This window comes from Calypte anna, chromosome Z (assembly GCF_003957555.1).
Source record: "Calypte anna isolate BGI_N300 chromosome Z, bCalAnn1_v1.p, whole genome shotgun sequence".
In the NCBI taxonomy this organism is placed as follows: Eukaryota; Metazoa; Chordata; class Aves; order Apodiformes; family Trochilidae; genus Calypte; species Calypte anna.
This window is the reverse complement of record NC_044274.1, coordinates 50,948,907-50,963,526: the sequence shown is the minus strand read 5'-3', so window position 1 is coordinate 50,963,526 and position 14,620 is coordinate 50,948,907. Positions and strand designations below refer to the sequence as shown.

Genomic DNA, 14,620 nt, shown 5'->3' with positions numbered 1-14,620 from the left:
CAAACACTAGAGAGATTTTCACATTCTCTAAGCAAGTTTATGGCAGAACTAGGAGCAAGGCTTTCAGTACTTTAAAGAAAACTGAAGATGTCACTTCAGCCTCATAGTTGGTCCATTTCTATTACATTTACATAATTTAGAAACATAGCAGTTTCTAAACCTCCAAGAAGTAGCTCTTCATTAAAACTCATAACATTTAGAAATTTAGAGGATAGGTGCCACTCCTGTGGGCCACCACATCAGTCACCTTTGTGAACTTCAAACCAGGTACAGATACAGCAGTTATTCTACAGACACAAAATACAGCTGAAAAAAAAAAAAAAAAGTACTGATATGCAGCTGAAAATATTACTTGCCCTTTCCAGTAAGGTTAACAGAATTGCTAACAGGGAATGCTGAGTTCAGTTGTCAAAGTGTGTTTACGTTTCTTTGTTCTAGGAATTTTTCCCCCCAAGCTCCAGCTAGGTTTAGAAAGGTGATATCATGAGAATGCATGTACATTAGTAATACCAGAGGGACAGGAATATAAAGATGTTGTCTCGCTCCAGTGATTCACTGAAAGCTTGATTTGAGATACATGCCTTTTATTTGGCTTGTAGTATCTGTCTTTGTATTAGTGAAATTCTGAGTATGTAGGAATTGGTGTAGCTAACCAGCTCAAGGTAACACACAGGTGCAGTGGGGTCAGTAAACTGGTCTAGATGAAAGAGAAAAAATAATTCCAAATGTAATCACATTATTCCAACACCTTCCAGTTTCTCTCTTACACTGCATAAAAAGTATTACTCCACTGCCCAATGCAACGCATCGACTTTTTTCTCTAAAATGTCAAAAATATATGCATAGCAAAGACAGCACCTTGCACTGCAGAACATCGATGGGTGCTTTGGCTTGTGTGTGATGTCTAGAGGTCAGATGTGGGACAGCTGAATGAGCCTGCAGACACTGCAGCCCTACTCACAGCACTGTCAGCTGAAACTGGCAGAGCTGCTGATGCTGCAGAGGTATCAGTGGTCAGGGCAGCTGTTTTTTTTTAACCTGCCCAGGGCTCCACCCAGTATATCCTGCCCAGCTCTAGCCATAAACCTGTGCAGAACACCACAGTGAAGTCAGTGGCCACAAGTAACTGGATTCCAAAGCAGTCTGTGTTCTCCAGGGCTATCTGAGCCCTGTTTCACCATCACCAATATGGCTCCAACTTTATCATCAAAAATCATTTTGTGTGTCTCCAGGTGAAAGTTTCCCTTCCTGACTGCAGTACAAAAAAGTAAGACCTGGTTTTCTCAGTGCTTTGTACAGGAGCTCATCTGTGCTGAAGAGTTCTCCTTCCCCTCTGAGTGCTATAACAGGAACACATAGAAACACTCACCAAAGCAGGGCAGTCTGATTTTTATGTATGTGTATCACTTAGTGGTTTTGCAATACCATGTGCACTGAGAGATGGTAAAACAAATTAAAACCACCTTTGTATGGTGTAATTACTATCTATTCATCCAGCAAGCCCCACATTTTACATGAGCTGTGTATACTTCCATTAGAAAACTGAAATAAATTTTTTTTTCCAGAACAAAATGTACATGAGTGCGGCCCACAAGTCGTATTTTCCACCAAAATTTTTCTTCCTCAGCAGCATATGACATGGTACCTGATCCTAGTATAAAGTTAAACTAGTATTCTGCCACTGAAGTAAGAAATCTGCACTTCTTTCTAAGTCTTCCTGATTTTTCTAATGATGAAAACAAAAGCCAGTTGCAGATCTGAAAGTAATTTGTAGGAAACTATCAGCCCGTGGCTTGGACAGGAGCACCCTGTGCTGGGTTAAGAACTGGCTGGAGGGCCGGGCCCAGAGAGTGGTGCTGAATGGGGCTGCATCCAGTTGGCAGCCGGTCACTAGTGGTGTCCCCCAAGGATCAGTCTTGGGCCCAGTTCTGTTTAATATCTTCATTGATGATCTAGATGAGGGGATTGAGTCCATCATCAGCAAATTCGCAGACGACACTAAGCTGGGGGGGAGTGTGGATCAGCTGGAAGGCAGGAGGGCTCTGCAGAGGGACCTGGACAGACTGGAGAGTTGGGCTGATTCCAACGGGATGAGGTTTAACACGGCCAAGTGCCGGGTCCTGCACTTTGGCCACAACAACCCCATGGGGAGCTCCAGGCTGGGCACAGGATGGCTGGAGAGCAGCCAGGCAGAAAGGGACCTGGGAGTCTGCATTGACAAGAAACTGAACATGAGCCAGCAGTGTGCCCAGGTGGCCAAGAAGGCCAATGGCATCCTGGCCTGTATCCGGAACAGCGTCACCAGCAGGTCCGAGGAAGTGATTCTGCCCCTGTACTCAGCACTGGTGAGGCCACACCTCGAGTACTGTGCCCAGTTCTGGGCCCCTCAGTTCAGGAAGGATATCGAGGTCCTGGAGCAGGTCCAAAGGAGGGCAACCAGGCTGGTGAAGGGACTCGAGCACAGACCCTATGAGGAGAGGCTGAGAGAGCTGGGGCTGTTCAGCCTGGAGGAGGCTCAGGGGAGACCTCATCGCTGTCTACAACTACCTGAAAGGAGGCTGTAGCCGGGTGGACGTTGGTCTCTTTTGCCAGATGACTTTCAACAAGACAAGAGGGCATGGTCTTAAGTTGTGCCAGGGGAAATTTAGGTTAGATACTAGAAAGAATTTCTTTACGGAGAGAGAGATCCGGCATTGGAATGGGCTGCCCAGGGAAGTAGTGGATTCTCCGTCCCTGGAGCTATTTAAAAAGAGACTGGATGTGGCACTCAGTACCATGGTCTAGCAACCGCAACGGTGGTAAAAGGGTTGGACTCGATGATCTCTGAGGTCCCTTCCAACCCAGCCAATTCTATGATTCTATGATTCTATGAAAGAAAGTACAAACTAATTCTTACACATTTTAATATAAATGAAGCCTCAAATACGCTTCATTATCTGATCCACTGTGCCTCACTATTCATTCTTAACCAGAACACTCAAGGTGCATATCTTTTCCTTGACAGAATTATCCCTCCAGAAGCATCACTGAGTGTTTTTAATCACAGCTCTCTTCCCTGTGCTGTTCTGTGTGTACATGCCTTCCCAGCTCTGTGCTTAAATCAAGAAAACTAGCCTTAGCAAATCAGAGGAATTTTCTCCCCATAGCAGCACTTGAGATTGTGTAGTAATTCTAACCATGAAATGTGACTAGGTCATGCTGCACAATTGTGCCTTATAGCCTTTACATCAGAGTACAAAAAATGTTCCTTTAATCTGCTCCACTGCCATCCTACCTGTGTAAATTAAATAGAAAAGGATCACATGGAGGAAGAATTTCATTGCTACGTGATGCATGTACAAACACATCTTCAAAAAGTCATGTATGCTACTTCCCCAAATAATCCTGCCTACCTCAAGAGCACTGTTGAATGTACAGGGCATTTGCAAGCATAACTATACCCCCGTGGTCTAGGTGAAGTTGTTTTGCCCTTTGAAGAAAACACATCAATCAACTGAATAAAAAAAAAGGCAAGACACAGCAGTGACAGAGAAATGTCAATTTACAAGCAGAAATCAAGAAAATACACACTACCAAAGCAATGCTGTTTTCAGCAACTTCATTTTACTTTCAATAGTGTTCAAGGATTCAATTTAATAGCTGCAGAATTTCATTCGGTAAAGTCAGACGATGGTTAGAATTTAACCCTCATAAGTTAACACCTGAAGAAAGTGGGCTGCCAATTGTTTTAAGAAATGTCTCCATAACATGTAAGAAGACTAATTTGCAATAGCTTCATGTGTTATTTTTGATAGTGGACATTTTGCTTCCCCCTTTCTGCATATATTACAGCATTTGTATGCAGAATTATAAAAACCAAGTGAGACTTTTACACAGTTCATCCATCCTGCACATTATCTTGACCATTACAAGAAAAATCCCCAAATTGGTCAAAACTATACATAGCAAACACCCAGGAAAAAAGTCTTCTTTTATTCTATGACACTCTGTTAATACAATAAATATACAAAACTTGTGAACTACTCAGACATGCAACGGAGGGACAGAAGTGCATTTGTACAGCACCATGACATTCACCAGAATGGTAGAGCATTGTTAGTATTTTACAAAATATACAAACATCCCTCAGATAAATAAAACCAACTCCTGAATTACAGATCAATGACTGACATTCCAGTGTTGAAACTTTATCCTTTGTACTCAGTTTGCCACCATACTATAAAATGACAACTTAAGTGGGCACCATACTGTACTTAATAAGAGATTGTAAAATTGAGCTTCTGTTAGGTATAAAATATTTTAACAAATACCAGCCTTCTGTTGTCAAAGCTAAACTCAAAACTCCTCCCTCCCTTCTGGGCCGCAAAGTGTCAGAGGTTTCTGGTTTAAACGATTTATGTGTAATCACACCTCGAATTTCATGAAGATGGTTTAATCTGTACGTTTCACCCATGACATTAGAAATCAGCACTGTATTCAGAACATTAGGTATGCTTTCTCAAAGAGCCCTTAAACATATTTGGGGAAAAAAAACATCTATCTGCCAAAATTAAGTTTTATCCCTTGGTGTTTTGGTTTGGTTTTTTTTCATAATATTGAGTTAATGTACATTATTAAGCAATCTTCAAGTTGCAACAGTGATGTCCCTGGGATTCCTATCCAAGAGACAGAGAATTGCTTAGATTTAGATTTAAAAGCAATCCAGAGCAGAGTTTCTAGATAAAACCCTCAAGTTAAATTTAAAAGAATATGAAAAGAATAACCCTGTAAGAAGGATGCCTGATCTCAACAGGAAAAGGTGGCATTCATCTGGAAAGCTTTGAATAATGTTCCACACAAATTTAAGTTCAATGCTAGCATGTCTGCTGGTATGAAATTTTAGAGCTATTACACAGAATATTAAATTATTTTTAATTCAGTTATATAGAGAACACTCAGACCCAAGTATATTCATTATTATGAACTTCAGCATAAATGAAACTATAATATTTATTGAAATTCAAGCTGGATTTAAAGAACTTAGTAAAAGAAAGGAGACTAACAGGGACTTCACACTAGCACTACAATACAGATCCAGCGATTAAGTCAGGGGGTTTATTTTTTGTAATGCTCTTCTTCTATTATGAACACATGTAGTGAAAAAGCATCTGTGAAAGCTGGTACACATTCAAGCCAATGGAAGGGCTTCAGAATTTTATGCTTTTGTATGGAAGGTAATTCACCTTGAGAGGTGAATTAATTTCAGCCACAGTGTATACTCTTAAGGTTGCTGGATGTGGTCCTTCCCGATTTCATTTCCTAAAAGAGAGTTTGCATAAACAGCCCAAGCTTTGTGCATAAGACTTAGGAGGCAATCGAGGAATATAAATAGTCTTCAAAGAAGAGAAACGAAACATGATGTTACACTAAGACCTAATTATATTCTAGAACATTATGATATTATGTACCATTTTGGATTGTTCAGTTCCACAGCAACAATTTAACATCCTAGGACTCCAGCTCTATGAGTTAAAAACTAACTTCATTAAAGATGACTACTTCTCACTTTTCCAACTCAAAATAGTTTAAAAGTTTTTTATCCCCAGCTTAAGTCACAAACCAGAGATGGCTGAGTCAATGTTAAAATGAATTCAGATGTCTCTTAAATGCCATTGCTTCAAAAGTTTGGTTTTAGACAATATTCCTATTAGAAAACTAAATCCTGTCTATTTAAGATTTTGGACAAGCAGCAAACAAAGTGATTAACTGGGCTAGAGATTAAGTACCACTGTTAAACACAAATCTACACTTTAAAAATCAAAAAAAAATCAAAAAAATCCCAAGTACAACAAAAATACCACTGCACATAGAAGAGGGAAGGAGGGCAAGAAACTAGCATTCTAAAAGTCAATATTGGTTTCTTTTCCAGCAAAATTGTTAGCCCAATACATGAATACTGAAATTAAAAATAGCAAAAATATAACCATTTAGCTCTGTGATCGAAGCCATCCATTAACTTCCTTAAACTGTACACTGTTACACATTCTGTCAGAGAGGATGTTTGTGCACCCTTGTCATTTCTCACAGGCAGAGAATACTCCATGAAAATAGGTACAAACAAACAACAGAATTATAAAGTGGCGCAGGTTAAGTTCTGGACCAAAACTCTATTTAAACAAGGTCAGACAACAGTATTCATGCAAACTTACAGGTTTATATCAAAAGACTTATCCTAAAAAAAACCCAAGAAAAGAATTTATATCTACCCTACTTGTATTTCTCCTCCAACAGCTGCTGAAATTGCAAAAGCAGTAGCCAAATCTAAGTTTTTACATCTACATCAGTCTACCCCACTTCTTACAGTAGAAATAGGGAAAACAGTCCTTATGAAGAAAAATAATTGATCCAAAGTGCTTTCCTGAAGTTAAGAAAAAAAAAAATGGGAGTGAACCACTAAAAACCTTCTTAAAATTCTTAATACTTGTATCTGATCATTATATATCACAAGTAATTCTCAGGCTAATTGCTGAAATTATTTATCCCCAATAAAATACAGAAGGCTTTGTAGTCTAGAATGCAACATCTTAAAGATAGGCAAAGAATGATTACATTTTTAAAAATAAATAATGTTTTTAATAAACCAAACATTTCCCATTCACCCATGCACAGCTGCAGGAGAGACAAACATGCTGTGTGAATTTTGATCTAGGCTTTCAGGAAATAACCTAAGTGACTGGAAAATGAAGCACAGTTGAAGAGAACCGTGGTGACTCCGTTCTCCTACATCCGGTTGCCCTTGAACGCGTTCTGAGCCGCACTGGTGGCTGCTGTTGAGGCAGCGTTGGCTGCAGCAGTCTGTACAGTCTTGTTGGACATCACTCCCGTTGCAAACTCCTGCTGTGCCTTCTCAAAACTGGCACCAGTCGTGCGGTAGAGACCGTGCACCTGGGGAGAAGGAAAAGCAGTGAAAACAGGGTGCTGAGCCTCCCGTACCTGGTGGTCTAATAACGAAGGCTCAAACAAACACACAGCAGAGGTGGGTGGCGAGGGACTCTGGTTTGCTGATGTGTTAGGGAGGACCCAGAAATGAGTCGACAGCCTTTTTCCAGAAATCCTACAACTTCAGGTAGCCCTGCTGCATGCACAGTTCAACTGCAGGAGTACCTGTAGCTTTCTGCAAATTCAGAGAGGGCTCAGTTTTCCCTAAAATTTGTGTGGTACCTACTGTCTGAAAGAACATGTTTGACACAAACAGGCTGCGTAATTAGCATAATTCAGGGCTTTTAGGGCTTTCAGGGCTTTATACAACTTTTATAAAACTTGTCATACATACAAAAAAAGTGTGCAAAAATAAAAAAAAACCACAACAGCAGGAATCCACTGTGTCAGTAACAGGTGAACTTTTTTCTACATCAATTTTTTAAAAAAATTAGTTTCTCTGATTGATAGGTTACAAGAACAAGCTAGGCTGTGACTGAATACTGGAAAGCATAAAATACCATAATAATATGTATGTGCTATCTGCTGGACTAGTGTGTGTTGCATAACAAGCAAAGGTATTAATATGATTTGCAAACACTCTAAACAATATGGCGCGTGATCTTTAGTACAAAATACAAATCCTAAGTAACTTCCAGTTACCTGCGTAGTAACATTAAAATCCTAGTTCTGACTCATATTCAGCTAAGTTACAAGAAAGTTGCAAATTACTTTGCAAAGACATTTTCATTCAAAGGCAGAAAGAAAATTATTGTAGCCTTATTATAGGTGTACCTATTTCTCTTCAACAAGGTGACATGTGAGTATGCAAGTTTTCTGAAAGAATCTAGATGCACACAGTAGTAAGACTGTAAATAAAAAAATATTCCCTGGTACATTTTTCTTGCTTGTTTCCTTCTCCTATACCTGAACATTTATGTGGAAACAAGTAGGGAAAACTGTAATCTTCAGGCAACACTTAAAATTTCTAGATTGCTCTATAGAGGCAAGAAGAGTCTGAGTTATGTGAAAATCTTTACATGTATCTTTAACTGAGATTCAATTATTAGTCTGTACATCCCCAAGAGAATTCTCAGTTACATTTTATCTAAACAACACCAAAAACTTACTAGCACATCAGTATCTAAACTTAGGCCTCATGGACGGAAATTCAGAAAAAAGGAACCAAGGGGAAAAAAGCATCTGTCTTTGAGCTTTCACACTACACAATCATTAACTGAAAACAAAATGTTAAAATATTAAAAGGAGAGAAATGACAATCCTTTTTGTAAGAGCCAAAACTCAGCAATCATTTGACCCACAACTTCTATCAGCCTGGTGAATCACTGCAGATTTGAAAATTAAAACCTGGCATCTACAGGCGCAATCCAAGTGTCCAGTGCATTCACCCTTCACCCATTTATCCTTTCAGCATGGATTGACCTCCCACTTTCTTATTCACAGCTCTTCTTCCCCATTTTAGTTTGCAGAAAGTAAGTGCACTGTACAAACAGCATTTTGTAACTCCACAACAGTATAACCAAAAAAGTAGAGTTAATCGTTGACACACACTCCCGAGAATATAATTTAATCCCCTTTTGTTTTTGACCGAGAACCTCTCAAGCAAGAAAGCAAAATCCAAATCAAACACAGGAAAAGGGAATAATATGAAACTTACCTTTTTAAACATTACTAACGAGATAACAGCAGATGCTGTGAAAAGTGCAGCTATGATTATCATCATAATGCCAACAGGAATACTCTTATTAAGACCAGTCAGAGATGAAATCCACCCACTGAAGGAAAAAAGAAAGGACAAACTGTACCAGCACAGCTCATGAATCATTCAACCACAGATCTCCACACATCAAGAGAACAATGAAGCATGCAGTGAAGCTGTATGAAAAACTATAATAAAGATTATTATCCTTGAGCAGAAGTGTGAAGAAATTAGAGCTGCTCATCAACTTTTAAGGGCTTTTTTGTCATATTGTCATTTCAGACTACATGCTTTTGTGAAAACGTCCCTGAAAAGACAGCTTCTAACTTCTTTAAATATAAAACAAAAGCATGCCAAACACAGACACAACTTCTGTGTGGGAAGACTCATGTAAGTTTATCCACACAATGATGCTTTCTCAGCTGAGGTTAATATGAAAATTTTTCACGTAGACAACGTGAGATTAACCAATATAAAAGACTGATGTATTAGCATCTACCTCCAACATTTCCCTATTCTTCAAAACAGAAAAACACAGTATCAAACTTGAAACCACAAAAAAGCAGGTTGCCCTAAGAAAAAAAAACCAACAAAAAAACCCCACCACTAAGAAAAGATTCTTCCACAGAAAAAGAAGCAAAATATTTTTGTAAACCCAAACAACCTTTAAACTTTGCTCTACCTCTTTCAAATTGCTTTGCTGTTCCCTACATCCAACTAGATTCTACCATAAAACCCCAAAATCCAAACTGTAATGAGCATTTTCTGATCATGTAGCTACTTTTCATACCCCTTCCCCAAGTTTCCTTAAAAGCAAGCTCCAAATACTTGGAGAGCTGTCCCTCTAAAATGCTTTTTTATTTTTTTAATCACAATCAGTTTACATATGGAAAAGCAAAACAGTGTATTTGAGAGCAAAAATAACAGAACAAGATGTCTCCTGACATACAGTCATAATGCAATGCAGTGTTATTACTCAGCTCCCCACACTACCAGCTGGTTGCTACTATATGCTTTTAGTTCATTCAGATTTGTTGGGTTTTTTCCCCAAGGACAGTAACTAATTGCCAATAGCTTTTCCTTGTAAAAGCAAAATGAGACCTTGATGATGCAAGGAAAATGTAGTATATATAAAAGGTTCATGTAAAAGCTTACAAGCACCAAACATAAAATCAGCTATTATGTAATAAGGAGCTGACTTGGACAAATGTGGTTTTTAAATAATATTAAAGATATACCACTAGATTCACTTGAGTACATTGGTGACTCATTCAAACTTTAGTAATCAACTTCCATAATATGCAGTTTGAATATTAATATAATTAGAAATAAATAACAATACAAAATAATATGCAGTGTATTGTTACTGTATAACATATTAGTTTTCTCTAAGTTAAATATGGAGCAAATAACATCTCCATACATCACCAGAGCAGAGGAGCTGATGTGCAAAAGAAGAGTTTAAAGTAGTTTACACTGAGGGATAAAATTTTGACTAGTCTAGTAACACCTACTTTTTCTAGTTAACAGTACTCAGAAAATGCTTTGAATGCTAAATGTAACTATTCCAGTGAACACAAGCCTTTTTCTGCAAAAACACACAGATTTTATTGCAGTAGCTGTATCACAAATGAGTGTTTGTCTTACAGACAGCACAAGGCTACAGTGAACAGAGTACTCACCAGTTTCCCCATCTTTGAAATCCTGCAGCTTGAAGTACATGTACAGCAAACTGGCAGATATACACAAAGAAGAACACAAAGAACCTGAATGAACTGTCACTCCTAAAAGAGGAGGGGGAAAAACCATTAAAGCAAACATGAAATTAGTGACTTTTCCAAACACTAAAAATCTAAAAAATGTTTCTGCATTTAATAGAGGAAAAATGCTTTCATTTTATGACAGTGACTTCAAGTATCAGTAATTCTGTGGTTTTGTGCAGTGTTTTTTTACAACAGCTGCTTCTTCTTTAGTATAGTATTTTTGCCACCTTCATTTCTAACAGGTGCAAATGGCAGCAAGATACTATTCGTGTGCTCTGTTCAGCACACAGCAGGGCCTCCTAAGCTAAATGCAGAAGTTTTGCTACTATGCATGAAGAACAGAAAGCTGCTTCACTTTCAGCTTGAAGTTCCTGGTGCTGGCAGGATGGGAAGAAAATATTTTACTTGTAAAAGGAAATAAAAATCTACTATGGAATTACTGAAACATAGTGCAGACCAGAATACTTAAGCAGATGTTGCTTGAAAGCAAAATACACAAAATAAGTTTGCTGTTTAAATTACCAAAATGTCAGCCTGACAAATACTGAAAGTTAAAAAAAGCCCCTCAAGTATAAATATACATGCAAAATCTCAACAAATACCTAAGATTATACCTATCAAAACTAACTACCATATGTAGTTCCAAATAAATCACTTCACTAAGTCACAAAACCAGATTTTGCTGTTAATGGCTCTTCCTGCAGAAGGAAGTCTTGTTCATTTCTGAATTAACAGTTCAGTTCAATAACTATTTAATTTCCCAAGTAACTGTCCAAAAGTTCAACGTGCAGTTAGCAGCTTTCCTCTTCCAAACAATCAACATTCACTAAGAAAAGCTATGGATTTTCTAGAGAGCAAATACTAGTTAAATTATTGAATTCCTCAAAGATGTGTACAGCAGTACCTCCTCGGTGAGCAAAAAGAAACACTTCATTTAGTCTAAAGCTTACTCTGAACTGCAGCTTCTAGTCACCAATCTTTCCCTACACAAATCAGTAATTAGTGCATATTAACTGAGAACATACTGAATCACTTCAATGTAAAAAAAAAAAAATTAAAAAGATAATTTCCCAGTAAATACTGTAAGAGTAGAGGATTTAGAATCCTTACATGCTGATTTTTACCTCCAAAAAAGTTCCATTTTTCACACAAACAAGATGACTAAAAGCTAGGAAAAACATTAGAGTTTGATTACTATGTACCTGCTCTACTAATTCTTAGCAATCTTAATCTACTTCAGTTACAGTAGATTAAGTATTAGACACTGAGTATTAGATTAAGTGTAAAACACTGTGAGTCTTATATTGTTAAGTGACCTAAGTGTAGAGTTTTATGAAGTTCATCAGGAAATCAAAAATTAGAGACATTTGTTATTATTAACCTACTCAAAATCTTGGTTTGAAGGGACAGAGATTTAAGAAGAATTTTCCCTAAAATTATTAATAGCACAATAAAAGCTGAAATATTTCCTACAAACATTTTGTGAGTGTAGAAGGTATAAATACTTTAAAGGGTATTCCATGATAATCCTGACTATTGCCATCTATGTTTCACATACAAAAACTGAATGAATGGCAAACATACTACTTGTTTCTAATAAAAGCATATTCAAGGATTATCATAATGATAATCAGGCAAATTCTGGAGTGCTAAGGCATTTCAACATGTTTTTAAATATCCTAAGTCATGCTGAAGTTGTTACCTGAAAGCTCCATAAAGTGGTCTGTACCAGCAGACAAAAGAACAAGGGGTAAAAAGCAAGAACCAGAGAATACTCAATCCAAAATCAACCCCTCGCGTAGCATCAACGTAAAACCAGGCCAAACATCCAAAGATATTAAGAAAGAGTGTCACTGTATGGACTGTAGAAGCAAAAGCAAAATAGTCTTCATTAAGTTATGCTTATACAAGAAATTATTACAACTGTTAAATACCCAAACTGAGCATTTTTGAATAAACATCAGCATGCTGACAGTAAATCAATACCCTCTAAATACCTTCAGCAGTAAGGCATTTATACACTTTTCTTACTTTCAAGTAAATCCTGTATTCATGTGTGAAATGCTGAACGTGATACTACCAGGTATACGGTGAAGAAAGAAATCTTGCCATAAACCCAAAACATTGTCAGAATTAAAATGATCAAAACAGAAGTTTCTATAGCTGCAATAATTGATACTTTTTTTACAGTAATACCAAGATACAGATATTTAACAGTCTAAAGAACATTTTTTGAAAGCTTGTTATTAAAAATGCTTGATAAATCAATTCATCTCTGTATACACTTTAATTTGAAACGTCTAATTTTGAAATTAAAAAAAAAGAATTAAAATCAGTGAAAATCAGTGTTTTACTATGTCTTCTACATAGTAAAACAAAAAATCTTATTTAGTAAAAGATCTTCAAGAAGATGTTCTAGATGCTTTAATACATATTGCATATACGAATATTTCTTAAAACAATGGTCTTAAACATTTGCCTTTTTTGGTGCTCTGTCGGTTCTTAGCTCAATACCAGCATCTTCTCATTGGCAGACCCTGATACAGATTAACCACTGAATTTCTCCTATTAAAGAAAATGCACTACAATTGTGGCTTCACGTTTTATTTCAAATATGTTTAGTTTGTAGAATAGAAAAAGATACAGCAATATTAAGAAACATTACAACTGCTTCCTTCATGCTATCTGGCACAGAAGTTAGTTCTGCCAGACTTAAAAGATGAAAATGAATTTCTGTCTTTGTTTAGCAATAACCAGTGCTTCAGGAGTGATTCTGCTATCTCAGAAGACAAAGAAAAGTAGTATGAAGTAAAAAAATGCAAAAAAAGTATAAAAAAAGTATAATTGAGAGTGCACAAGCTGCTCCATGCAGCAATGCTTTTTTTATTTAAGAGAATCATTTTAGTCCTTCTACTGGAAAATAAAAACATTTTATAATAATAAAGCTAACAGAAGAACTGTCAAGATAATAAAGATTAGGAAAGACTCCTCCAACTCTCTGCTACCCTTTTAACTTGTGCTTAGATAAGCTCTAGTGTAAAATCCCTTTACACCAAGGAAAAGATATTTTCCTCCAAGAGTCACAAGACAGAGAAAAGTTTAAAAGTTTTTACTTTTAATTTAGAAGAACTTAATGCAGCTACATCTCCCAGCACTATTCAAGAAGTCAGCAAAGCAACTATTTTAAGAATTCGTGTGTGTATGCCTCATAAAGCACAACAAAGGTTACAAATCCTAATTCCTGGTTTCTTTTGATAAATCAGAGAAACCTTGTTAAGGGTATTCTTCCTTTTTCTAGTTAATACTGGAAAACAGGGAGAGCATCTAGAATTCTAGAAACATACATGTTCTGGGGGAGTCTGAACTTGCTGAAATTAGGGTTTTTTTTCTGTAATTGCAGTTGCAATAACAGAGTAAGTTTTAAAAGAATACTGTCAGTGCAAAATGAGGTTGAAATGTCACAAACACAACTGTTATTGTTAGCACAATCAAACGAGAAACACAGAGGTCTACTTCACTATTGTCACAGAGAATCTCAGCTGTAAAAAGCAATCATTAGCAAGGTACAGGAGAAGACACAGGACTTCACTGACAATTCTCCCTCAACTGCACTCTACCTGCCCTTCTCTCTGCATGCTGCAAGGTACATTTGTTCTTGGAGTAAACACATTCACTAAACAACCTGGATGAGCCTGTATGAGCACACAGGTGGTTTTATGTTCAGGGTTTCACCTACTGGTCTCTTCAAATTAAACCATGATAAAAGCTGAAGGAAGGTAACAACCAGGTGGAGGCTGGATTGATTTAAGGATTTGTCAAAACTTTGCAATATACCATGTCTATGTGACAATAATTGCCCAGCAATACTAATATAGAACCCTGTGAAGTCATTTAAGAAAGCCTTCTCCTAGTTTAGCTGTGGAAGCAGTTGAGGTTAAAAACAACAACAACAAAAAAATGGCATTCATGACAGAGTGAGAGTGAACAATGGGAATTTACGTTAGTTTAATAAATATTCAGACTCAACTTCATTTTCATTAGTGTAAATTTCCTTGTACAGAAGAATCCTACTAAAGATACACAATCCCAGTCTTAATCAACTACAGTCATCATCCATTAGTGTCTGAAAGTGACCTGTAAATAAAGATCACACATTGCATTAATGCTAGACATCATCTGC

The 14,620-nt window shown here is 37.2% G+C and overlaps 1 protein-coding gene across 6 annotated transcripts in view; it reads right to left on the bottom strand.

The window, feature by feature from the left end:
• Window positions 1-3,951: 3,951 nt before the first annotated feature.
• The window catches only part of SCAMP1 (secretory carrier membrane protein 1), a 40,833-nt gene continuing 30,164 nt past the window's right edge, over window positions 3,952-14,620 (bottom strand). For all 6 annotated transcript variants that reach the window (XM_030467455.1, XM_030467456.1, XM_030467460.1 and 3 more), the window contains 4 exons: window positions 12,143-12,302; window positions 10,360-10,461; window positions 8,636-8,753; window positions 3,952-6,924 (listed from right to left, as the gene is read on the bottom strand). In XM_030467455.1, coding sequence (XP_030323315.1) covers window positions 6,760-6,924; window positions 8,636-8,753; window positions 10,360-10,461; window positions 12,143-12,302 — 545 coding nt within the window. In that variant the 3' untranslated portion in view covers window positions 3,952-6,759. The remainder of the gene's footprint in view (window positions 6,925-8,635; window positions 8,754-10,359; window positions 10,462-12,142; window positions 12,303-14,620) is intronic.